This window comes from Neoarius graeffei, chromosome 13, assembly GCF_027579695.1.
Source record: "Neoarius graeffei isolate fNeoGra1 chromosome 13, fNeoGra1.pri, whole genome shotgun sequence".
Taxonomy (NCBI): Eukaryota; Metazoa; Chordata; class Actinopteri; order Siluriformes; family Ariidae; genus Neoarius; species Neoarius graeffei.
Window position 1 is genome coordinate 53,484,680 of NC_083581.1, and position 25,784 is coordinate 53,510,463.

The window sequence follows — 25,784 nt, forward strand, 5'->3', positions numbered from 1 at the left end:
TCTGACATCAGTTAAAACCTATTGATTAGTGGGTAAACCTATCAGCGGGGAAAAAAAAGTGACAAAATGATAGTAGAGGAACTTACAGGTGAACATAGTACTCCTCTTGGATGCGCTCGGCGATCAGCTTGCTGTTGGCCACGCTGAGTTTAGTGGGCTCTGATGGTTTTGCGCACACCAGTTCACAATTCCTGCCCTGGTTCATGCGCACCTGGTATGGCGTGTTCACGATACGATCACCTCGCAGAACCTCGCCTGATCACCCACCACCATCATCATCATCCCAAAAAGACAAGCAAAAAAAATTAACTCATTAGCAGTGATCCGACTGGGGCGCGTGCTCGTTTCTTACACGGACACGTTTCTGTTTCCCCCCCCATAACTTACCCAGGTTCTCTGCCTTGTACACAATGCTCATGGGTTGACAAAAAGGAAGAGAGTAGTACTCATAGGGTAGCTGAGTCCTGGAACTGGTCAGCTTTACTGCCTGCACATGACAAAACAGGTGTAGATTTATTAATTACACTATATGCAGGTTCACGTACATAAATCAACTATGCTAAAGAGCCGCAGCACGAAAACCTTTACAATTCTTGTGCTTAAAAAAAAAAAGTTACTTGGAAACTAGGGCTACATGATCTAGACAAAGTACGTGGCTATGTGAGGTACCTTGGTAAACCTCTGAGATGATGTAAATATATTTTTTCCTTCCCAAAATTACAAGGTGGGCTGTGAAAACACATCACATGGCTGAAGAGATGATGATGATGAGGCTCGTGTTTAAATGCTCAGAGTGACTTTTACCCCAAGTCCTGAGACACGGACTGATATGGATACTGCTGAGGATCGTTACTCATTTCCCAATGTAAAATTAGCATTTCTGCACATTTGGCAGTTTTCCCATAAATATATAATGTTCTAAATGTAGAGATATAAATGCTGGCATCTTTCAGCAACACTGGAATGAAATCTTTGAATGCAGTTTTCTCCCGTCTCACTTTCTAGGGTTACCACATCTTATTAAAATGCTATAAATTGACTTCCGGTTGAGACACGTTGCACAACCACCTGTAGCTTTCAGGCCTACAGTATGTACAGTAGAAAATATCAGACTGTGACCACGTGATGTGTTTTCTCAGGCCCTCACAGTTATTTCTGTTTGTTGTATCAAATTATTCAGACAGCACTCGTACAGACTGTCCAAGATGCTCACTTCAGTTATTTGCAGTTCTGCCACGCCTTGTTTAGATAGTGAAGCCTTCTGCACGGTCAGTACTGACTAATACTGGCACAGTGGTTAACAGTCAATACCATGCAGCCCAGTTTAGAAGTAAAACAAACTGTAGTGTCGTTTATTTTGCAAAGCTGAACAGGCAACCATTCGCACCTTGATCTCCACGGGGTCGTTCTGATGGAAATCCTTCGGGGCAACACCAGGCACGTAGAACGGTTTGACTAAAGTCAGTCGAGACAGGAGCAGCAGCACGACCCACGTCTCCTGCTTAAACACAAAACCAACCCCAAAGTGAAACTGACTATAATCATCACATCACTCGCCGCAGAAAATAATAACTTATGGAAATCATAATGTCGAGGGGACTGATAACACCGAGCAACACGCATCCTTTAGCATGGATTAGCACTAAACTGACAAAATGGCGACAAAAGGCGTTCATCCAAAAGCTTCGCCTTCCAAAACATCATTGCTAAAAGGATTCCTTTGAAGAAAAATTCCAGCGATTTTCAATACTATTTTTAGACTGACTTCTTACAATTATCAGACTTCTGTTTTCTTGCCTTTTTTTAATGTTATTGACTGCATTTGCCACACATCAATGCAGAGAAAAAAGGAAAATGTAAAGATGGCAGATTTTTAACCTTACTGTCTTGAATCTATACAAAACATTCAATCATCTCATCTCATTATCTCTAGCCGCTTTATCCTTCTACAGGGTCGCAGGCAAGCTGGAGCCTATCCCAGCTGACTACGGGTGAAAGGCGGGGTACACCCTGGACAAGTCGCCAGGTCATCACAGGGCTGACACATAGACACAGACAACCATTCACACTCTCATTCACACCTACGGTCAATTTAGGTGGTGTTTACATTAGACCGTATCAGCGGATCATCAGATTAACGTTTTTAAAACGATTCGCATGCACACAGCAACGCCAATACACGATTCGCGTGCACACAGCAACTCCAATACACGATTCGCGTGCACACAGCAACGCCAATACACGGATACGCTAATCACATGACTAATTAGACGGCACGTCACATGATCCCAGTGCATATTGGGCATGCGCAAGTCACTCACCACTTGCAAGTGGAAGGATGGCAAGCGAACACCTTCTCCAGCAGATAAACACACCTGGCTGTGATGTTCATGTTCTCACTGAGTTTAAGCGCCTGAAGGAGGTAAATAAGTTGAAATATGTAAATAAACCTCAGTGCGGCTCAGCGCTTCATCCTGCGCTCCAAATCACTCCGCCCTGAACAGCGAGTGCCCTCTGGAGGGTGCGCACTCCGGCCCTGCGCAGCTCACAGAGCGCGCGAGTGAAGCGCACGAGCAGTGATTCGGGACTGAGCCGCTGTGTGTGTGATCCCAACGCCAGCGAATCAGGAAGGTGGATGTCATAGTGACGTTGTCCAATGACGACGTCAGCTAGAGCTCAGCACAGCGTTTCCGCGTTCTTCAATGTTTACACAGCACCGGATCAGATACGAACTGGGTTGAATACGTGGGCCCTGGAGGATTCAAACTGTTCCGCCTGTGGAGTTGTTTCCCGGCGTTTTAATGTGAACGGACAGTGCATCCGCGACGAAAACGAGACGGATACGGTCTAATGTAAACACCACCTTAGAGTCACCAGTTAGCCTAACCTGCATGTCTTTGGACTGTGGGGGAAACCGGAGCACCCGGAGGAAACCCACGCGGACACGGGGAGAACATGCAAACTCTACACAGAAAGGCCCTCACCGGCCACGGGGCTCGAACCCGGACCTTCTCGCTGTGAGGCGACAGTGCCAACCACTACGCCACCGTGCCGCCCCGGCAATATATTGCAAACAAAATTGCAATATGCAAATTAAGGTCCTATAGCAAAGCCTTTTGCCAAGTTTCGTGAAACTCCTCCAAACATCGTGAGAGGAGTTGATTTCAGAAGGTGAGAACCCTTTCCGGGACGGATGGACGGACTTTGCCACGACATATGCTTAGTTTACTCGTACCTGGGTATGTATAGAAACGGATAACCCTGCCTCTCCGTTTTCAAAAATATCCACGATTACACCAGACCGTTCTCCAAAATATCTGCATTTACACGGATCCGCATAGATACGCGGCTAAGCGCTATTAAGAGCATGCCAAACATATAGGTGGCAGTATAAGGAGAAGTATAAAAGCCATACTAGCCTATCGGAATCATGAAAATACAAATGACATGACGGCGACGTTGGTAAGCAGCAAACCTTTGTCTTGTGGGAGGAAAAGTGCCTGAAAAACTGCGACCCTCCTCGCAGTCCTTCTCCTCTGCTCCTCATCAAGCAGTTGTAGTCCTATTTGCAAATGCAAACAAACCAAGTGTTTGCAAATATGTAAAAAGGACGACTACCCGTGTTGCATCCATGAGACCATCAAACCAAAATACTGAGTGCCTGAGGCAAATATTGTTCTGTGACGTATACCTAAAGCTCCGTTTTCCACTATTTACACGCAGGCATGAAAACAGTTTTTTCAGAAATCTCCACTTTGCCCGGAGTTTTCAAAGATATCCATTTTCAGTGACTGAAACCTCCGTTTACATGTAAATGAGAGGTGCAACCGCATAAATAAATATGCATCTTCATAGATATCCGGCTACGTGTAAACGGAGCAATAATCCCCCTTCGGGCCTTTCAGCCAGTGGGGAATAAAAAGCTAGAAAACATTCCTGCAGAGCAAGAAAATTATAAAAGATTTATAAAAATAGTTGTAGCAATGAGTTATGGTTGAGATATAGTTCTTCCAAATGTATCTTTGAAGGGTTATTTTCACGCGAGATCAGAAATTCAGATATTAGACTAACAGCATCTCGTGTGTGTGTGTATATACTGTATATTATATATAAATAAGTGGCCAAGTTTGTCTTGAGCCAACATTGCCATTTCTCAACGGATTTTCACCAAATTTGGCAGGTAGGTCCAGGGATGACCCAGAATTTTGCAGATATAAACAAAATTCATGTACGAGGCACAACATCCATCCATCCCCTCCTTCAATGCCTTTCACGTTACATTTATCAACACAAACTCTTGACAGATCTTCACTAAACTTGGCACGTAGGTACAGGAGAACTCAAATTCCATATTTGGGCCCCAGGGGGTCTCCAGTGGACCCGTGGGTGGTGGATGTTTGGATTTTTGTTTATCTTGGGTTAACATCACCCTTTCTCAATGGATCGTCACCAGATTTGACGTGGAAGTCTGGAGGCAACCCAGAATTTTGGAAAACCCGGGCAACTTGCTAGTGTATGTATGTCCACAAAGATGATGTTTCCTGTATTTTTATAAGGGTTGTTTTACAATCAGGGTACAAAGTTTGTGTCACAGGGGTCCAAAATTCAAATTGATTTAAACTGGTTCTTGTACCAGTTTTTAAGTGAAGGACAAGTTAAAGAACAGATTTCAGGTAATTTTTTGACATATGTGTATGGTAGTTTTGTGTAATCTGCTATAAGATGGGAGAAACAAATGAAGTAATTCTCGGAGAGGACTTTTTTTTGACAATTCAGAATCCACTACTTCCATAGTGCTTTTAAATATAAGGCTGTAAGCTTTGTGTTAATTGTCTCTAATATTTATGTCCCAATATCTTGACCACATTTTAGGATGAAAATAATCATTTTAGATATGTTATTTTATATTGAAAAATTAGCTGTCTCGGAGAGGACTTTTTTTTGACACAATTACATACTAATTTGATCAAAATAGTCTGAAAACTTACTGGCGTTCAACATTAAAACTTAACTATGTTTCCAATGATATGGAACCAAATATTTGTTTTATGGTATAAAGAATGATTTAAGTGCATCCCTTTTGGAGCTACCTGTGGTCAAAAAAGCACTTTTTCTAAATGACACGAGTAATTTTTTTTTTAAAGATATTTTTTGGGCTTTTTTTCACCTTTATTATTGGATAGGACAGTGTAGAGGCAGGAAATGAGCAGGAGAGAGAGACGGGGAGGGATCGGGAAATGACCTCGGGCCGGAATCGAACCCGGGTCGCCCGGATTTATGGTATGGCGCCTTATCCACCTGAGCCACGACGCCCCCGATGACACGAGTAATTTTGCTAAATATGACATATATTGCCATACATTCACCAAATGTTTTTTGCATGGTAAATAGAGCTATCACAGGGCTACAATAAACAACCAAGTTTATTTAGTCAAGCCTTTTGATATTGAAGATCTCATCTCATTATCTCTAGCCGCTTTATCCTTCTACAGGGTCGCAGGCAAGCTGGAGCCTATCCCAGCTGACTACGGGCGAAAGGCGGGGTACACCCTGGACAAGTCACCAGGTCATCACAGGGCTGACACACAGACAATCATTCACACTCACATTCACACCTACGGTCAATTTAGAGTCACCAGTTAACCTAACCTGCATGTCTTTGGACTGTGGGGGAAACCGGAGCACCCGGAGGAAACCCACGCGGACACGGGGAGAACATGCAAACTCCACACAGAAAGGCCCTCGCCGGCCACGGGGCTCGAACCCGGACCTTCTTGCTGTGAGGCGACAGCGCTAACCACTACACCACCGTGCCGCCTGATATTGAAGTGTTAAATGTGATTTTTCGCTTGCGTACCCTGATTGTAAAACGGTTTAATAGGTTTTATCTTTAATAAATGATGCCATATTGCTACAGTACAGTATTTTGTTGCAGTATTGCACAATTCTGTACACATACCTGACACAGGTTTATCTGTATACAAGGTTATCTATGACTATGACAACTCCATGTTGTTTTTAACATCTACTGCATCATTCATGTGCTCGAGCAAAATACGAATTTTACTGTAGAAGAAAATAAAGTTCCTGAATCTGCAATCTCTCGGGTTTTTCCACAGTAGGTCCAACAGGGCACCGTTTTCTTTTTTTAATTTAGCTTCTGTTTTAACTCCCAAAGCAGCTGAGACTAAAGAGTGGAACAAAATGCACATGAAGGCAAAAGATTGTCAGGAAGTGTTCAATTTCACATAAGCTGCTGAATCCGGGATCATCAAATTCATCCCTATGAAGTATTCTGGCACTGACAGGAGCTACAGCGACCTGAAAACCGTGTCATTTCTACAAACCGCTTCCTCCTCGTTAGGGCCAGCAGCTGGACACCTCGGCTCGGTTAACCGGACTAATCTCTAACTGCTACTCGGTTTAAGCAGCTAATCTCCAGCAATAAGAAGCTAACTAGCTAATTATCTCGCTTGCTAAGCGGCTAACTCAATTCCGCGGCTGATTTTAAGAGAAACAAACTTTCAAAACGTATAAAATAACTCTGTGTTATAATTATTCTCAAATACAACGCGCCCGAATCCATACAGAAGAGTATTATTTTTCAAAACAGAGTTGTCGTTTCAACTCACCACCGCGGCCGCCATCTTGAATACACGTGTCATTCGTGACCTCACCGGAAGCTCGTTGGGACGAAATCATGACGTCTTCGACTATTAGAGACTTGTTAGTGTTGAGTGAGTGAGTGAGTGAGTGTTAGTGTTTCCATTCTTTTTCTTTGTCAGGATATGCTTTCACCTTGTAAAACAGTTGCGTGCTGGTTAAACGCAATTTAATGTTTGTTAAATTAAAGGTTAATTTTTGTGGGGTGTTTGTGTTTTAATCATAACGTACAGTATTCATTAGGGGCCAAGCAGCGGAGCTACAGGCACCTCTAGTGTTTCTATGGTTTATTATTATTATTAGGGCCCGAGCCCTATGGGCGAAGGCCCTATTGTTCTTGTAAGAGTTCACTATTATTATTCTTCCGTCTTCTTCTTCTTCATTTTTCTCCGCTGTTGGGCCATTTTCGGGGCACTTGCCATGGGCGAAAACGCACGAAATTTGGCACCAGTTCCGAGAATTGCCACCGCTACTCAGAACCAGAAGCCCAAACTTGGCCGGGGCTCAGGGCCTCTATAGCGCCCCCTAAGTCGTTGTGATTTTGGCCTCCCGCATTAAGGTGCCTGGTTGCCATGTAGTTTGTAGTAGTGGCATGCCATTTGGTACGCATATGTATCTCACTAAGCCGGACAAAAATGTAATGCCAATGCATTAGCCACGCCCAACAGGAAGTGAGGTAATTTCACTTTTGTGCAAAATGCATGGCCACGAAGACGGCGCAACTCCTCCTAGACCGTTCATAGGAATGTCACCAAACTTGATACACATCATCTACAGACATGGCTGACAAAAGTTACTAAATACGTTTCACGTAGGATAAACCGTTCAGAAGTTATACGTCAATCAATTTTCAATGCAAAATTTTACATGCTTAAAAATTCATAACAAATCTTCTAATTGCTCAAAACTGCTCATACTTCGCACGCACATCACTCATTGGGCTTCTGACATGTTACCCAATTTCTGTGATATTTCGCCACTGGGGGCGCTATTTTTGGGCAAAAAATCCAATCTTTCCTCAAATTTGGTCAAACTTCACGGCCACCCTCTTACTACCTCCCATGTCATGTATACCACATTTTGGGGATTTTCGTCCATGGGGGGCGCTGTTTTTGGCCGACGCATTTGCTCCAAAACGGGTTTTTGGTAAATAATTCCATAATGCTTTTCCTTCACACCACTACCTTGTGATAGTGCGTTGCTGTTGTAGACACTTATTTTTCCAACTCATAATCACTCATGTACAGCATAGCGCCACCTACTGACATGGGAAAAACCAAAAAATGTATTCTTCAAAAATCTATATCTCATCTTCTATTTACTCAATTGTCACCAAACTTCATACGCAAACTCTTCATAGCTCACCTGACATGTACGCCAATTTTTGTGCACTTTCGCCCCTGGGGGTGCTGGTTATGGCAGAAATGATATTGCAGCTTCTGATTTGTCAAACTTGGCAAGCAAACTCTTTACAAGACCCTTATTGGGGCGCTTGCCATGGTCGACATCGCACGAAATTTGGCTCCTTTTTCTTAGACTGCCACCGCTACTGAGAACCAGAAGCCCAGATCCAGGCGGGCCTCAGGGCCTCTATAGCGCCCCCTAACTCGTTGTGATTTTGGCCTCCCGCATTAAGGTGCCTGGTTGCCATGTAGTTTGTAGTAGTGGCATGCCATTTGGTACGCATATGTATCTCACTAAGCCGGACAAAAATGTAATGCCAATGCATTAGCCACGCCCAACAGGAAGTGAGGTAATTTCACTTTTGTGCGAAATGCATGGCCACGAAGATGGCGCAACTCCTCCTAGACCGTTCATAGGAATGTCACCAAACTTGATACACATCATCTACAGACATGGCTGACAAAAGTTACTAAATACGTTTCACGTTGGATAAACCGTTCAGAAGTTATACGTCAATCAATTTTCAATGCAAAATTTTACATGCTTAAAAATTCATAACAAATCTTCTAATTGCTCAAAACTGCTCATACTTCGCACGCACATCACTCATTGGGCTTCTGACATGTTACCCAATTTCTGTGATATTTCGCCACTGGGGGCGCTATTTTTGGGCAAAAAATCCAATCTTTCCTCAAATTTGGTCAAACTTCACGGCCACCCTCTTACTACCTCCCATGTCATGTATACCACATTTTGGGAATTTTCGTCCATGGGGGGCGCTGTTTTTGGCCGACGCATTTGCTCCAAAACGGGTTTTTGGTAAATAATTCCATAATGCTTTTCCTTCACACCACTACCTTGTGATAGTGCGTTGCTGTTGTAGACACTTATTTTTCCAACTCATAATCGCTCATGTACAGCATAGCGCCACCTACTGACATGGGAAAAACCAAAAAATGTATTCTTCAAAAATCTATATCTCATCTTCTATTTACTCAATTGTCATCAAACTTCATACGCAAACTCTTCATAGCTCACCTGACATGTACGCCAATTTTTGTGCACTTTCGCCCCTGGGGGTGCTGGTTATGGCAGAAATGATATTGCAGCTTCTGATTTGTCAAACTTGGCAAGCAAACTCTTTACAAGACCCTTATTGGGGCGCTTGCCATGGTCGACATCGCACGAAATTTGGCTCCTTTTTCTTAGACTGCCACCGCTACTGAGAACCAGAAGCCCAGATCCAGGCGGGCCTCAGGGCCTCTATAGCGCCCCCTAACTCGTTGTGATTTTGGCCTCCCGCATTAAGGTGCCTGGTTGCCATGTAGTTTGTAGTACTGGCATGCCATTTGGTACGCATATGTATCTCACTAAGCCGGACAAAAATGTAATGCCAATGCATTAGCCACGCCCAACAGGAAGTGAGGTAATTTCACTTTTGTGCGAAATGCATGGCCACGAAAACGGCGCAACTCCTCCTAGACCGTTCATAGGAATGTCACCAAAATTGATACACATCATCTACAGACATGGCTGACAAAAGTTCCTAAATACGTTTCACGTAGCATAAACCGTTCAGAAGTTATACGTCAATCAATTTTCAATGCAAAATTTTACATGCTTAAAAATTCATAACAAATCTTCAAATTGCTCAAAACTGCTCATACTTCACACGCAAATCACTCATTGGGCATCTGACATGTTACCCAATTTCTGTGATATTTCGCCACTGGGGGCGCTATTTTTGGGCAAAAAATCCAATCTTTCCTCAAATTTGGTCAAACTTCACGGCCACCCTCTTACTACCTCCCATGTCATGTATACCACATTTTGGGAATTTTCGTCCATGGGGGGCGCTGTTTTTGGCCGACGCATTTGCTCCAAAACGGGTTTTTGGTAAATAATTCCATAATGCTTTTCCTTCACACCACTACCTTGTGATAGTGCGTTGCTGTTGTAGACACTTATTTTTCCAACTCATAATCGCTCATGTACAGCATAGCGCCACCTACTGACATGGGAAAAACCAAAAAATTTATTCTTCAAAAATCTATATCTCATCTTCTATTTACTCAATTGTCATCAAACTTCATACGCAAACTCTTCATAGCTCACCTGACATGTACGCCAATTTTTGTGCACTTTCGCCCCTGGGGGTGCTGGTTATGGCAGAAATGATATTGCAGCTTCTGATTTGTCAAACTTGGCAAGCAAACTCTTTACAAGACCCTTATTGGGGCGCTTGCCATGGTCGACATCGCACGAAATTTGGCTCCTTTTTCTTAGACTGCCACCGCTACTGAGAACCAGAAGCCCAGATCCAGGCGGGCCTCAGGGCCTCTATAGCGCCCCCTAACTCATTGTGATTTTGGCCTCCCGCATTAAGGTGCCTGGTTGCCATGTAGTTTGTAGTACTGGCATGCCATTTGGTACGCATATGTATCTCACTAAGCCGGACAAAAATATAATGCCAATGCATTAGCCACGCCCAACAGGAAGTGAGGTAATTTCACTTTTGTGCGAAATGCATGGCCACGAAGACGGCGCAACTCCTCCTAGACCGTTCATAAGAATGTCATCAAAATTGATACACATCATCTACAGACATGGCTGACAAAAGTTACTAAATACGTTTCACGTAGCATAAACCGTTCAGAAGTTATACGTCAATCAATTTTCAATGCAAAATTTTACATGCTTAAAAATTCATAACAAATCTTCAAATTGCTCAAAACTGCTCATACTTCACACGCAAATCACTCATTGGGCATCTGACATGTTACCCAATTTCTGTGATATTTCGCCACTGGGGGCGCTATTTTTGGGCAAAAAATCCAATCTTTCCTCAAATTTGGTCAAACTTCACGGCCACCCTCTTACTACCTCCCATGTCATGTACACCACATTTTGGGAATTTTCGTCCATGGGGGGCGCTGTTTTTGGCCAACGCAATTGCTCCAAAACGGGTTTTTGGTAAATAATTCCATAATGCTTCTCCTTCACACCACTACCTTGTGATAGTACGTTGCTGTTGTAGACACTTATTTTTCCAACTCATAATCGCTCATGTACAGCATAGCGCCACCTACTGACATGGGAAAAACCAAAAAATTTATTCTTCAAAAATCAATATCTCATCTTCTATTTTCTCAATCTTGATCAAACTTGATAGGCACACTCTTAACAGGTCACCTGACATATGTGCCAAATTTTCTGAACTTTTGCTACTGGGGGCGCTGTTTTCAGGCAACAATTTATATCTCGGCTTCTGATTGGTCAAACTTGATCAAACTTGACAAAACAACTCTTCATAGGTCCCTTGACATGTATACCAAATTTGGTGAACTTTCACCACTGGGGGCGCTCATTGCGCTGTAGCAGTTGCAGGAGAGGTCTTTACAATCATGAGGCACCAGGAGTATGTTGTTTTGGTTGCCTTAAACACACATGACTTGTGGGGAATGGGTAGGCAGTCGGGAGCAAGTGTTGTAGCATTACATACAGACTAATAGATGTCTAACAGAAGACAATCCTATGTAGCTATAGCTTGGTGACTGATGAGGTAAATACATTAATTTGGTTGGGAAGCCATGGCATAAAATCTTCTGTCCATGACAACATCTCAGCGCACCGTGTACTCTGTGTCCAATTCTGTGCTTTGTCGCCATTGTGGGAGTAATGTCTCTTGCCGAAGAAGCTGTGGAAGGTCTTTCGCGGGGACGCATGCCCCCGCCCCCCTTGGCCGCTGGCGCGAGGGCCCGTCGAGGCCGCTTGCGGCTTTAATTATTATTATTAGGGCCCGAGCCCTATAGGGCGAAGGCCCTATTGTTCTTGTAAGAGTTCACTATTATTAGGGCCCGAGCCCTATAGGGCGAAGGCCCTATTGTTCTTGTAAGAGTTCATTATTATTAGGGCCCGAGCCCTATGGGCGAAGGCCCTATTGTTCTTGTAAGAGTTCACTATTATTATTCTTCCGTCTTCTTCTTTATTTTTCTCCGCTGTTGGGCCATTTTCGGGGCGCTTGCCATGGGCGAAAACGCGCGAAATTTGGCGCCACTTCCGAGAATTGCCACCGCTACTCAGAACCAAAAGCCCACACTTGGCCGGGGCTCAGGGCCTCTATAGCGCCCCCTAAGTCGTTGTGATTTTGGCCTCCCGCATTAAGGTGCCTGGTTGCCATATAGTTTGTAGTAGTGGCATGCCATTTGGTATGCATATGTATCTCACTAGGCCGGACAAAAATGTAATGCCAATGCATTAGCCACGCCCAACAGGAAGTGAGGTAATTTCACTTTTGTGTGAAATGCATGGCCACGAAGACGGCGCATCTCCTCCTAGACCGTTCATAGGAATGTCACCAAAATTGATACACATCATCTACAGACATGGCTGACAAAAGTTACTAAATACATTTCACGTAGGATAAACCGTTCAGAAGTTATACGTCAATCAATTTTCACTTCAAAATTTTACATGCTAAAAAATTCATAACAAATCTTCTAATTGCTCAACACTGCTCATACTTCACACCCTAATCACTCATTGGGGTTCGGACATGTTACCCAATTTCTGTGATATTTCGCCACTGGGGGCGCTATTTTTGGGCAAAAAATCCAATCTTTCCTCAAATTTGGTCAAACTTCACGGCCACCCTCTTACTACCTCCCATGTCATGTATACCACATTTTGGGAATTTTCGTCCATGGGGGGCGCTGTTTTTGGCCGACGCAATTTCTCCAAAACGGGTTTTTGGTAAATTATTCCATAATGCTTTTCCTTTACACCACTACCTTGTGATAGTGCGTTGCTGTTGTGGACACTTATTTTTCCATTTCATAATCACTCATGTACAGCATAGCGCCACCTACTGACATGGGAAAAACCAAAAAATTTATTCTTCAAAAATCTATATCTCATCTTCTGTTTACTCAATTGTCATCAAACTTCATACGCAAACTCTTCATAGCTCACCTGACATGTACGCCAAATTTTGTGCACTTTCGCCCCTGGGGGTGCGGGTTATGGCAGAAATGATATTGCAGCTTCTGATTTGTCAAACTTGGCAAGCAAACTCTTTACAAGACCCTTTTTGGGGCGCTTGCCATGGTCGACATCGCACGAAATTTGGCTCCTTTTTCTTAGACTCCCACCGCTACTGAGAACCAGAAGCCCAGATCCAGGCGGGCCTCAGGGCCTCTATAGCGCCCCCTAACTCATTGTGATTTTGGCCTCCCGCATTAAGGTGCCTGGTTGCCATGTAGTTTGTAGTAGTGGCATGCCATTTGGTACGCATATGTATCTCACTAAGCCGGACAAAAATGTAATGCCAATGCATTAGCCACGCCCAACAGGAAGTAAGGTAATTTCACTTTTGTGCGAAATGCATGGCCACGAAAACGGCGCAACTCCTCCTAGACCGTTCATTGGAATGTCACCAAAATTGATACACATCATCTACAGACATGGCTGACAAAATGTCCTAAATACGTTTCACGTAGAATAAACCGTTCAGAAGTTATACGTCAATCAATTTTCAATGCAAAATTTTACATGCTTAAGAATTCATAACATATCTTCAAATTGCTCAGAACTGCTCATACTTCACACGCAAATCACTCATTGGGCTTCTGACATGTTACCCAATTTCTGTGATATTTCGCCACTGGGGGCGCTATTTTTGGGCAAAAAATCCAATCTTTCCTCAAATTTGGTCAAACTTCACGGCCACCCTCTTACTACCTCCCATGTCATGTACACCTCATTTTGGGAATTTTCGTCCATGGGGGGCGCTGTTTTTGGCCAACGCAATTTCTCCAAAACAGGTTTTTGGTAAATAATTCCATAATGCTTCTCCTTCACACCACTACCTTGTGATAGTACGTTGCTGTTGTAGACACTTATTTTTCCAACTCATAATCGCTCATGTGCAGAATAGCACCACCTACTGACATGGGTGAAACCAAAAAATTTATTCTTCAAAAATCAATATCTCATCTTCTATTTTCTCAATCTTGATCAAACTTGATACACACACTCTTAACAGGTCACCTGACATATGTGCCAAATTTTGTGAACTTTTGCCACTGGGGGCGCTGTTTTCAGGCAACAATTTATATCTCGGCTTCTGATTGGTCAAACTTGATCAAACTTTACAAAACAACTCTTCATAGGTCCCTTGACATGTATACCAAATTTGGTGAACTTTCACCACTGGGGGCGCTCATTGCGCTGTAGCAGTTGCAGGAGAGGTGTTTACAATCATGAGGCACCAGGAGTATGTTGTTTTGGTTGCCTTAAACACACATGACTTGTGGGGAATGGGTAGGCAGTCGGGAGCAAGTGTTGTAGCATAGCGCCACCTACTGACATGGGAGAAACCAAAAAATTTATTCTTCAAAAATCAATATCTCATCTTCTATTTTCTCAATCTTGATCAAACTTGATACGCACACTCTGAACAGGTCACCTGACATATATGCCAAATTTTGTGAACTTTTGCCACTGGGGGCGCTGTTTTCAGGCAACAATTTATATCTCGGCTTCTGATTGGTCAAACTTGATCAAACTTTACAAAACAACTCTTCATTGGTCCCTTGACATGTATACCAAATTTGGTGAACTTTCACCACTGGGGGCGCTCATTGCGCTGTAGCAGTTGCAGGAGAGGTGTTTACATTCATGAGGCACCAGGAGTATGTTGTTTTGGTTGCCTTAAACACACATGACTTGTGGACCACTGGGGGCGCTCATTGCACTGTAGCAGTTGCAGGAGAGGTGTTTACAATCATGAGGCACCAGGAGTATGTTGTTTTGGTTGCCTTAAACACACATGACTTGTGGGGAATGGGTAGGCAGTCGGGAGCAAGTGTTGTAGCGTTACATACAGACTAATAGATGTCTAACAGAAGACAATCCTATGTAGCTATAGCTTGGTGACTGATGAGGTAAATACATTAATTTGGTTGGGAAGCCATGGCATAAAATGTTCTGTCCATGACAACATCTCAGCGCACCGTGTACTCTGTGTCCAATTCTGTGCTTTGTCACCATTGTGGGAGTAATGTCTCTTGCCAAAGAAGCTGTGGAAGGTATTTCGCGGGGACGCATGCCCCCGCCCCCCTTGGCCGCTGGCGCGAGGGCCCGTCGAGGCCGCTTGCGGCTTTAATTCTTCTTCTTCTTTATTTTTCTCCGCTGTTGGGCCATTTTCGGGGCGCTTGCCATGGGCGAAAACGCGCGAAATTTGGCGCCACTTCCGAGAATTGCCACCGCTACTCAGAACCAAAAGCCCACACTTGGCCGGGGCTCAGGGCCTCTATAGCGCCCCCTAAGTCGTTGTAATTTTGGCCTCCCGCATTAAGGTGCCTGGTTGCCATATAGTTTGTAGTAGTGGCATGCCATTTGGTCTGCATATGTATCTCACTAAGCCGGACAAAAATGTAATGCCAATGCATTAGCCACGCCCAACAGGAAGTGAGGTAATTTCACTTTTGTGTGAAATGCATGGCCAGGAAGACGGCGCAACTCCTCCTAGACCGTTCTTGGGAATGTCACCAAAATTGATACACATCGTCTACAGACATGGCTGACAAAAGTTACTAAATACGTTTCACGTAGGATAAACCGTTCAGAAGTTATACGTCTATCAATTTTCGCTTCAAAATTTTACATGCTAAAAAATTCATAACAAATCTTCTAATTGCTCAACACTGCTCATACTTCACACGCTAATCACTCATTGGGCTTCTGACATGTTACCCAATTTCTGTGATATTTCGCCACTGGGGGCGCTATTTTTGGGCAAAAAATCCAATCTTTCCTCAAATTTGGTCAAACTTCACGGCCACCCTCTTACTACCTCCCATGTCATGTATAGCACATTTTGGGAATTTTCGTCCATGGGGGGCGCTGTTTTTGGCCGACGCAATTTCTCCAAAACGGGTTTTTGGTAAATTATTCCATAATGCTTTTCCTTTACACCACTACCTTGTGATAGTGCGTTGCTGTTGTGGTCACTTATTTTTCCATCTCATAATCACTCATGTACAGCATAGCGCCACCTACTGACATGGGAAAAACCAAAAAATTTATTCTTCAAAAATCTATATCTCATCTTCTGTTTACTCAATTGTCATCAAACTTCATACGCAAACTCTTCATAGCTCACCTGACATGTACGCCAAATTTTGTGCACTTTCGCCCCTGGGGGTGCGGGTTATGGCAGAAATGATATTGCAGCTTCTGATTTGTCAAACTTGGCAAGCAAACTCTTTACAAGACCCTTTTTGGGGCGCTTGCCATGGTCGACATCGCACGAAATTTGGCTCCTTTTTCTTAGACTCCCACCGCTACTGAGAACCAGAAGCCCAGATCCAGGCGGGCCTCAGGGCCTCTATAGCGCCCCCTAACTCATTGTGATTTTGGCCTCCCGCATTAAGGTGCCTGGTTGCCATGTAGTTTGTAGTAGTGGCATGCCATTTGGTACGCATATGTATCTCACTAAGCCGGACAAAAATGTAATGCCAATGCATTAGCCACGCCCAACAGGAAGTGAGGTAATTTCACTTTTGTGCGAAATGCATGGCCACGAAAACGGCGCAACTCCTCCTAGGCCGTTCATAGGAATGTCACCAAAATTGATACACATCATCTACAGACATGGCTGACAAAAGTTCCTAAATACGTTTCACGTAGAATAAACCGTTCAGAAGTTATACGTCAATCAATTTTCAATGCAAAATTTTACATGCTTAAAAATTCATAACATATCTTCAAATTGCTCAAAACTGCTCATACTTCACACGCAAATCACTCATTGGGCATCTGACATGTTACCCAATTTCTGTGATATTTCGCCACTGGGGGCGCTATTTTTGGGCAAAAAATCCAATCTTTCCTCAAATTTGGTCAAATTTCACGGCCACCCTCTTACTACCTCCCATGTCATGTACACCTCATTTTGGGAATTTTTGTCCATGGGGGGCGCTGTTTTTGGCCAACGCAATTGCTCCAAAACAGGTTTTTGGTAAATAATTCCATAATGCTTCTCCTTCACACCACTACCTTGTGATAGTACGTTGCTGTTGTAGACACTTATTTTTCCAACTCATAATCGCTCATGTGCGGCATAGCGCCACCTACTGACATGGGAGAAACCAAAAAATTTATTCTTCAAAAATCAATATCTCTTCTTCTATTTTCTCAATCTTGATCAAACTTGATACGCACACTCTTAACAGGTCACCTGACATATGTGCCAAATTTTGTGAACTTTTGCCACTGGGGGCGCTGTTTTCAGGCAACAATTTATATCTCGGCTTCTGATTGGTCAAACTTGATCAAACTTTACAAAACAACTCTTCATAGGTCCCTTGACATGTATACCAAATTTGGTGAACTTTCACCACTGGGGGCGCTCATTGCGCTGTAGCAGTTGCAGGAGAGGTGTTTACAATCATGAGGCACCAGGAGTATGTTGTTTTGGTTGCCTTAAACACACATGACTTGTGGACCACTGGGGGCGCTCATTGCACTGTAGCAGTTGCAGGAGAGGTGTTTACAATCATGAGGCACCAGGAGTATGTTGTTTTGGTTGCCTTAAACACACATGACTTGTGGGGAATGGGTTGGCAGTCGGGAGCAAGTGTTGTAGCGTTACATACAGACTAATAGATGTCTAACAGAAGACAATCCTATGTAGCTATAGCTTGGTGACTGATGAGGTAAATACATTAATTTGGTTGGGAAGCCATGGCATAAAATGTTCTGTCCATGACAACGTCTCAGCGCACCGTGTACTCTGTGTCCAATTCTGTGCTTTGTCACCATTGTGGGAGTAATGTCTCTTGCCAAAGAAGCTGTGGAAGGTATTTCGCGGGGACGCATGCCCCCGCCCCCCTTGGCCGCTGGCGCGAGGGCCCGTCGAGGCCGCTTGCGGCTTTAATTATTCTTCTTCTTTATTTTTCTCCGCTGTTGGGCCATTTTCGGGGCGCTTGCCATGGGCGAAAACGCGCGAAATTTGGCGCCACTTCCGAGAATTGCCACCGCTACTCAGAACCAAAAGCCCACACTTGGCCGGGGCTCAGGGCCTCTATAGCGCCCCCTAAGTCGTTGTGATTTTGGCCTCCCGCATTAAGGTGCCTGGTTGCCATATAGTTTGTAGTAGTGGCATGCCATTTGGTATGCATATGTATCTCACTAAGCCGGACAAAAATGTAATGCCAATGCATTAGCCACGCCCCACAGGAAGTGAGGTAATTTCACTTTTGTGTGAAATGCATGGCCACGAAGACGGCGCAACTCCTCCTAGACCGTTCATAGGAATGTCACCAAAATTGATATCCATCATCTACAGACATGGCTGACAAAAGTTACTAAATACGTTTCACGTTGCATTAACCGTTCAGAAGTTATACGTCAATCAATTTTCACTTCAAAATTTTACATGCTAAAAAATTCATAACAAATCTTCTAATTGCTCAACACTGCTCATACTTCACACGCTAATCACTCATTGGGCTTCTGACATGTTACCCAATTTCTGTGATATTTCGCCACTGGGGGCGCTATTTTTGGGCAAAAAATCCAATCTTTCCTCAAATTTGGTCAAACTTCACGGCCACCCTCTTACTACCTCCCATGTCATGTATACCACATTTTGGGAATTTTCGTCCATGGGGGGCGCTGTTTTTGGCCGACGCAATTTCTCCAAAACGGGTTTTTGGTAAATTATTCCATAATGCTTTTCCTTTACACCACTACCTTGTGATCGTGCGTTGCTGTTGTGGACACTTATTTTTCCATCTCATAATCACTCATGTACAGCATAGCGCCACCTACTGACATGGGAAAAACCAAAAAATTTATTCTTCAAAAATCTATATCTCATCTTCTGTTTACTCAATTGTCATCAAACTTCATACGCAAACTCTTCATAGCTCACCTGACATGTACGCCAAATTTTGTGCACTTTCGCCCCTGGGGGTGCGGGTTATGGCAGAAATGATATTGCAGCTTCTGATTTGTCAAACTTGGCAAGCAAACTCTTTACAAGACCCTTTTTGGGGCGCTTGCCATGGTCGACATCGCACGAAATTTGGCTCCTTTTTCTTAGACTCCCACCGCTACTGAGAACCAGAAGCCCAGATCCAGGCGGGCCTCAGGGCCTCTATAGCGCCCCCTAACTCATTGTGATTTTGGCCTCCCGCATTAAGGTGCCTGGTTGCCATGTAGTTTGTAGTAGTGGCATGCCATTTGGTACGCATATGTATCTCACTAAGCCGGACAAAAATATAATGCCAATGCATTAGCCACGCCCAACAGGAAGTGAGGTCATTTCACTTTTGTGCGAAATGCATGGCCACGAAAACGGCGCAACTCCTCCTAGACCGTTCATAGGAATGTCACCAAAATTGATACACATCATCTACAGACATGGCTGACAAAAGTTCCTAAATACGTTTCACATAGAATAAACCGTTCAGAAGTTATACGTCAATCAATTTTCAATGCAAAATTTTACATGCTTAAAAATTCATAACAAATCTTCTGATTGCTCAAAACTGCTCATACTTCACACGCAAATCACTCATTGGGCATCTGACATGTTACCCAATTTCTGTGATATTTCGCCACTGGGGGCGCTATTTTTGGGCAAAAAATCCAATCTTTCCTCAAATTTGGTCAAACTTCACGGCCACCCTCTTACTACCTCCCATGTCATGTACACCTCATTTTGGGAATTTTCGTCCATGGGGGGCACTGTTTTTGGCCAACGCAATTGCTCCAAAACAGGTTTTTGGTAAATAATTCCATAATGCTTCTCCTTCACACCACTACCTTGTGATAGTACGTTGCTGTTGTAGACACTTATTTTTCCAACTCATAATCGCTCATGTGCAGCATAGCGCCACCTACTGACATGGGAGAAACCAAAAAATTTATTCTTCAAAAATCAATATCTCATCTTCTATTTTCTCAATCTTGATCAAACTTGATACGCACACTCTTAACAGGTCACCTGACATATGTGCAAAATTTTGTGAACTTTTGCCACTGGGGGCGCTGTTTTCAGGCAACAATTTATATCTCGGCTTCTGATTGGTCAAACTTGATCAAACTTTACAAAACAACTCTTCATAGGTCCCTTGACATGTATACCAAATTTGGTGAACTTTCACCACTGGGGGCGCTCATTGCGCTGTAGCAGTTGCAGGAGAGGTGTTTACAATCATGAGGCACCAGGAGTATGTTGTTTTGGTTGCCTTAAACACACATGACTTGTGGACCACTGGGGGCGCTCATTGCACTGTAGCAGTTGCAGGAGAGGTGTTTACAATCATGAGGCACCAGGAGTATGTTGTTTTGGTTGCCTTAAACACACATGACTTGTGGGGAATGGGTAGGCAGTCGGGAGCAAGTGTTGTAGCATAGCACCACCTACTGACATGGGAGAAACCAAAAAATTTATTCTTCAAAAATCAATATCTCATCTTCTATTTTCTCAATCTTGATCAAACTTGATACCCACACTCTTAACAGGTGACCTGACATATCTGCCAAATTTTGTGAACTTTTGCCACTGGGGGCGCTGTTTTCAGGCAACAATTTATATCTCGGCTTCTGATTGGTCAAACTTAATCAAACTTTACAAAACAACTCTTCATAGGTCCCTTGACATGTATACCAAATTTGGTGCACTTTCACCACTGGGGGCGCTCATTGCGCTGTAGCAGTTGCAGGAGAGGTTTTTACAATCATGAGGCACCAGGAGTATGTTGTTTTGGTTGCCTTAAACACACATGACTTGTGGACCACTGGGGGTGCTCATTGCACTGTAGCAGTTGCAGGAGAGGTGTTTACAATCATGAGGCACCAGGAGTATGTTGTTTTGGTTGCCTTAAACACACTTGACTTGTGGGGAATGGGTAGGCAGTCGGGAGCAAGTGTTGTAGCGTTACATACAGACTAATAGATGTCTAACAGAAGACAATCCTATGTAGCTATCGCTTGGTGACTGATGAGGTAAATACATTAATTTGGTTGGGAAGCCATGGCATAAAATGTTCTGTCCATGACAACATCTCAGCGCACCGTGTACTCTGTGTCCAATTCTGTGCTTTGTCACCATTGTGGGAGTAATGTCTCTTGCCAAAGAAGCTGTGGAAGATATTTCGCGGGGACGCATGCCCCCGCCCCCCTTGGCCGCTGGCGCGAGGGCCCGTCGAGGCCGCTTGCGGCTTTAATTATTATTCTTCCGTCTTCTTCTTCTTCTTCTTCTTTATTTTTCTCCGCTGTTGGGCCATTTTCGGGGCGCTTGCCATGGGCGAAAACGCACGAAATTTGGCACCACTTCCGAGAATTGCCACCGCTACTCAGAACCAAAAGCCCAAACTTGGTCGGGGCTCAGGGCCTCTATAGCGCCCCCTAAGTCGTTGTGATTTTGGCCTCCCGCATTAAGGTGCCTGGTTGCCATATAGTTTGTAGTAGTGGCATGCCATTTGGTACGCATATGTATCTCACTAAGCCGGACAAAAATGTAATGCCAATGCATTGGCCACGCCCAACAGGAAGTGAGGTAATTTCACTTTTGTGCGAAATGCATGGCCACGAAGACGGCGCAACTCCTCCTAGACCGTTCATAGGAATGTCACCAAAATTGATACACATCATCTACAGACATGGCTGACAAAAGTTACTAAATACGTTTCACGTAGGATAAACCGTTCAGATGTTATACGTCAATCAATTTTCACTTCAAAATTTTACATGCTAAAAAATTCATAACAAATCTTCTAATTGCTCAACACTGCTCATACTTCACACGCTAATCACTCATTGGGCTTCTGACATGTTACCCAATTTCTGTGATATTTCGCCACTGGGGGCGCTATTTTTGGGCAAAAAATCCAATCTTTCCTCAAATTTGGTCAAACTTCACAGCCACCCTCTTACTACCTCCCATGTCATGTATACCACATTTTGGGAATTTTCGTCCATGGGGGGCGCTGTTTTTGGCCGACGCAATTTCTCCAAAACGGGTTTTTGGTAAATAATTCCATAATGCTTTTCCTTCACACCACTACCTTGTGATAGTACGTTGCTGTAGTGGACACTTATTTTTCCATCTCATAATCGCTCATGTACAGCATAGCGCCACCTACTGACTTGGGAAAAACCAAAAAATTTATTCTTCAAAAATCTATATCTCATCTTCTATTTACTCAATTGTCATCAAACTTCATACGCAAACTCTTCATAGCTCACCTGACATATACGCCAAATTTTGTGCACTTTCGCCACTGGGGGTGCTGGTTATGGCAAAAATGATATTGCAGCTTCTGATTTGTCAAACTTGGCAAGCAAACTCTATACAAGACCCTTATTGGGGCGCTTGCCATGGTCGACAACGCTCGAAATTATGCCCCTTTTTCTTGGACTGCCACCGCTACTGAGAACCAGAAGCCCAGATCCAGGCGGGCCTCGGGGCCTCTATAGCGCCCCCTAACGTGTTGTGATTTTTGCCTCTCGCATTAAGCTGCCTGGTTGCCATGTAGTTTGTAGTAGTGGCATGCCCTTTGGTACGCATATGTATCTCACTAAGCCGGACAAAAATGTAATGCCAATGCATTAGCCACGCCCAACAGGAAGTGAGGTAATTTCACTTTTGTGCGAAATGTATGGCCACGAAGACGGCGCAACTCCTCCTAGACCGTTCATAGGAACGTCACCAAAATTGATACACATCATCTACAGACATGGCTGACAAAAGTTACTAAATACGTTTCACGTAGGGTAAACCGTTCAGAAGTTATACGTCAATCAATTTTCAATGCAGAATTTTACATGCTTAAAAATTCATAACAAATCTTCTAATTGCTCAAAACTGCTCATACTTCACACGCAAATCACTCATTGGGGTTCTGACATGTTACCCAATTTCTGTGATGTTTCGCCACTGGGGGCGCTATTTTTGGGCAAAAAATCCAATCTTTCCTCAAATTTGGTCAAACTTCACCGCCACCCTCTTACTACCTCCCATGTCATGTAAACGACATTTTGGGAATTTTCGTCCATGGGGGGCGCTGTTTTTGGCCGACGCAATTGCTCCAAAACGGGTTTTTGGTAAATAATTCCATAATGCTTTTCCTTCACACCACTACCTTGTGATTGTACGTTGCTGTTGTAGACACTTATTTTTCCAACTCATAATCGCTCATGTACAGCATAGCGCCACCTACTGACATGGGAAAAACCAAAAAATTTATTCTTCAAAAATCTATATCTCATCTTCTATTTACTCACTTGTCATCAAACTTCATACGCAAACTCTTCATAGCTCACCTGACATATAGGCCAAATTTTGTGCACTTTCGCCACTGGGGGCGATATTTTTGGGCAGAAAATCCAATCTTTCCTCAAATTTGGTCAAACTTCACGGCCACCCTCTTCCTACCTCCCATGTCATGTATACCACATTTTGGGAATTTTCGTCCATGGGGGGCGCTGTTTTTGGCCGACGCAATTGCTCCAAAACGGGTTTTTGGTAAATAATTCCATAATGCTTTTCCTTCACACCACTACCTTGTGAAAGTACGTTGCTGTTGTAGACACTTATTTTTCCATCTCATAATCGCTCATGTACAGCTTAGCGCCACCTACTGACATGGGAAAAACCAAAAAATTTATTCTTCAAAAATCTATATCTCATCTTCTATTTACTCAATTGTCATCAAACTTCATACGCAAACTCTTCATAGCTCACTTGACATATACGCCATATTTTGTGCACTTTCGCCCCTGGGGGTGCTGGTTATGGCAAAAACGATATTGCAGCTTCTGATTTGTCAAACTTGGCCAGCAAACTCTTTACAAGACCCTTATTGGGGCGCTTGCCATGGTCAACAACGCACGAAATTTGGCTCCTTTTTCTTAGACTGCCACCGCTACTGAGAACCAGAAGCCCAGATCCAGGCCGGCCTCAGGGCCTCTATAGCGCCCCCCGAGCACCGTTCAGTGCGAGACCCTATTGTTGCCGTGTGTCCATTTCTGTGGTTTGTCGCCATTGTGGGAGTAATGTCTCTTGCCGAAGAAGCTGTGGAAGGTATTTCGCGGGGACGCATGCCCCCGCCCCCCTTGGCCGCTGGCGCGAGGGCCCGTCGAGGCCGCTTGCGGCTTTAATTATTATTATTATTTCAAGCATCTTTCTTCCGTATAGGATGTCTATGGCAGCCTATAGAACCGTATGGTAAAAAGTTATGAAATTTAGCACACTGATTCTGGACAGTTTCATGATTCTTCTCAGTAAATTTCATGTTGCCACCTCAAACTCGCTAGCGCCACCAACTGGTCAAAGTTTGACATACATTTTTGCTCATAACTTTTGAACCGTACATCCGATTCTCAAAAACTTGTGGTGCGTTCATGTGCTATGGGTAGGGTGACCAGACGTCCCGGTTTTACCGGGACAGTCCCGATTTGGGGTTGTGTGTCCCGAGTCCAGACAAAAGTCTGTCGGGACACGGATATGTCCCGGTTTTCACCACTCGCGACGTTTGCGACTGAGCAGCGTGGAAATCATTAGCGGAGAAATGTCTGCATTTACTATTTTGATGAATTGACCGGTGTGGCAGCGGGGGCGTGGTCAAGCGTCGGTCTGTGACCGGAGGGAGGAGTCAGGGAAGGTAAGTGGCAGAATCACTGCACCTGATGTGAATTAATGTGTTTGTGTGTCTTCCCCAGTGACCGCGCCCTATTTAAGGAGAGAGAGCTCTCCCCAACCAGACGACTGGAGTGTGTGCGTTGGCTGGGAGAGTTAAAAGTTTGCTGAAAAGTGAAAATAAAAAGAGTTTTGTGAACTCAGTTCTGGCCTGCCGTCCTTCTGTGCTCCACCCACCCATACAAACTGTCACAGTGGTGCTGAAACCCGGGACCGAGCACAGAAGGACGGCAGGCCAGAACTGAGTTCGCAAAACTCTTACGCTACGTTCACACTGCAAGGCTTAATGCTCAATTCCGATTTTTTTGTGAAATCCGATTTTTTTGTGAGGTCGTTCACATTAACAAATATATGCGACTTGTATGTGATCCTCAGTATGAACGAAAAGCGACCTAAAAGTGTTCCGCATGCGCATTGCAGGATACGACGACGTCACACGCAGTGAGCATGGCCAGTGTTTACGGAAGTAAAACCGCCCGGTTGCGGTATGATCCATCCAATCTAGCTTGAATAGCTGCATCCCCCCAAATGGAAATCAGCTCCCTAACCTCTGCGTCCTTCCATTGAGAAGATTCAGAACCTTCACAGCCCGAAGCGTCCCTCGCATTGATGTCATGCGCAGGGGCGCAGATACGTTTTTTGAACTGGGGGGGACAAATAACTGGGGGGGACAAAGCTGCCAGCAAACCAACCCCAACCCCGATATGCCTGTCAAACTTGTTGTGGGTTACCATAGCAACCAAGCTCGAGCTCGCAACCTGTGCAGTCTGTGCAGCTCAACCAACCGAATATCAGTCTTTGTTTTATGTGAGTTGTTGCAACTATGTATACACTGCTGTGCACCTCAATAAACCGAATGGTAATTAGTCTTTTGATTTTTCCGTGAGGTTTGCCTTATGCAAAGAAAGACAGCATAGACGTTTTTTCCTCCCTATAAGTGGGGGGGACCGAACGAAGTGAATTTAAATCTGGGTGGGGCAAGTCCCACCCTCTGTCTGCGCCC

The 25,784-nt window shown here is 44.1% G+C and overlaps 1 protein-coding gene across 2 annotated transcripts in view; it reads right to left on the minus strand.

The window, feature by feature from the left end:
* Window positions 1-6,681, minus strand: part of tm9sf4 (transmembrane 9 superfamily protein member 4) — a 48,665-nt gene extending 41,984 nt beyond the window's left edge. The window contains exons 1-4 of one of the 2 annotated variants that reach the window (XM_060938036.1): window positions 6,633-6,681; window positions 1,388-1,498; window positions 388-487; window positions 87-255 (exon numbers count right to left, since the gene is read on the minus strand). In XM_060938036.1, the coding sequence (XP_060794019.1) occupies window positions 87-255; window positions 388-487; window positions 1,388-1,498; window positions 6,633-6,665 (413 nt within the window). In that variant the 5' untranslated portion in view covers window positions 6,666-6,681. Of the gene's footprint in view, window positions 1-86; window positions 256-387; window positions 488-1,387; window positions 1,502-3,475; window positions 3,563-6,632 lie in introns of those variants that run through there. The other variant, XM_060938035.1, reaches the window with a different exon arrangement.
* Between the last annotated feature and the right edge of the window lie 19,103 nt (window positions 6,682-25,784).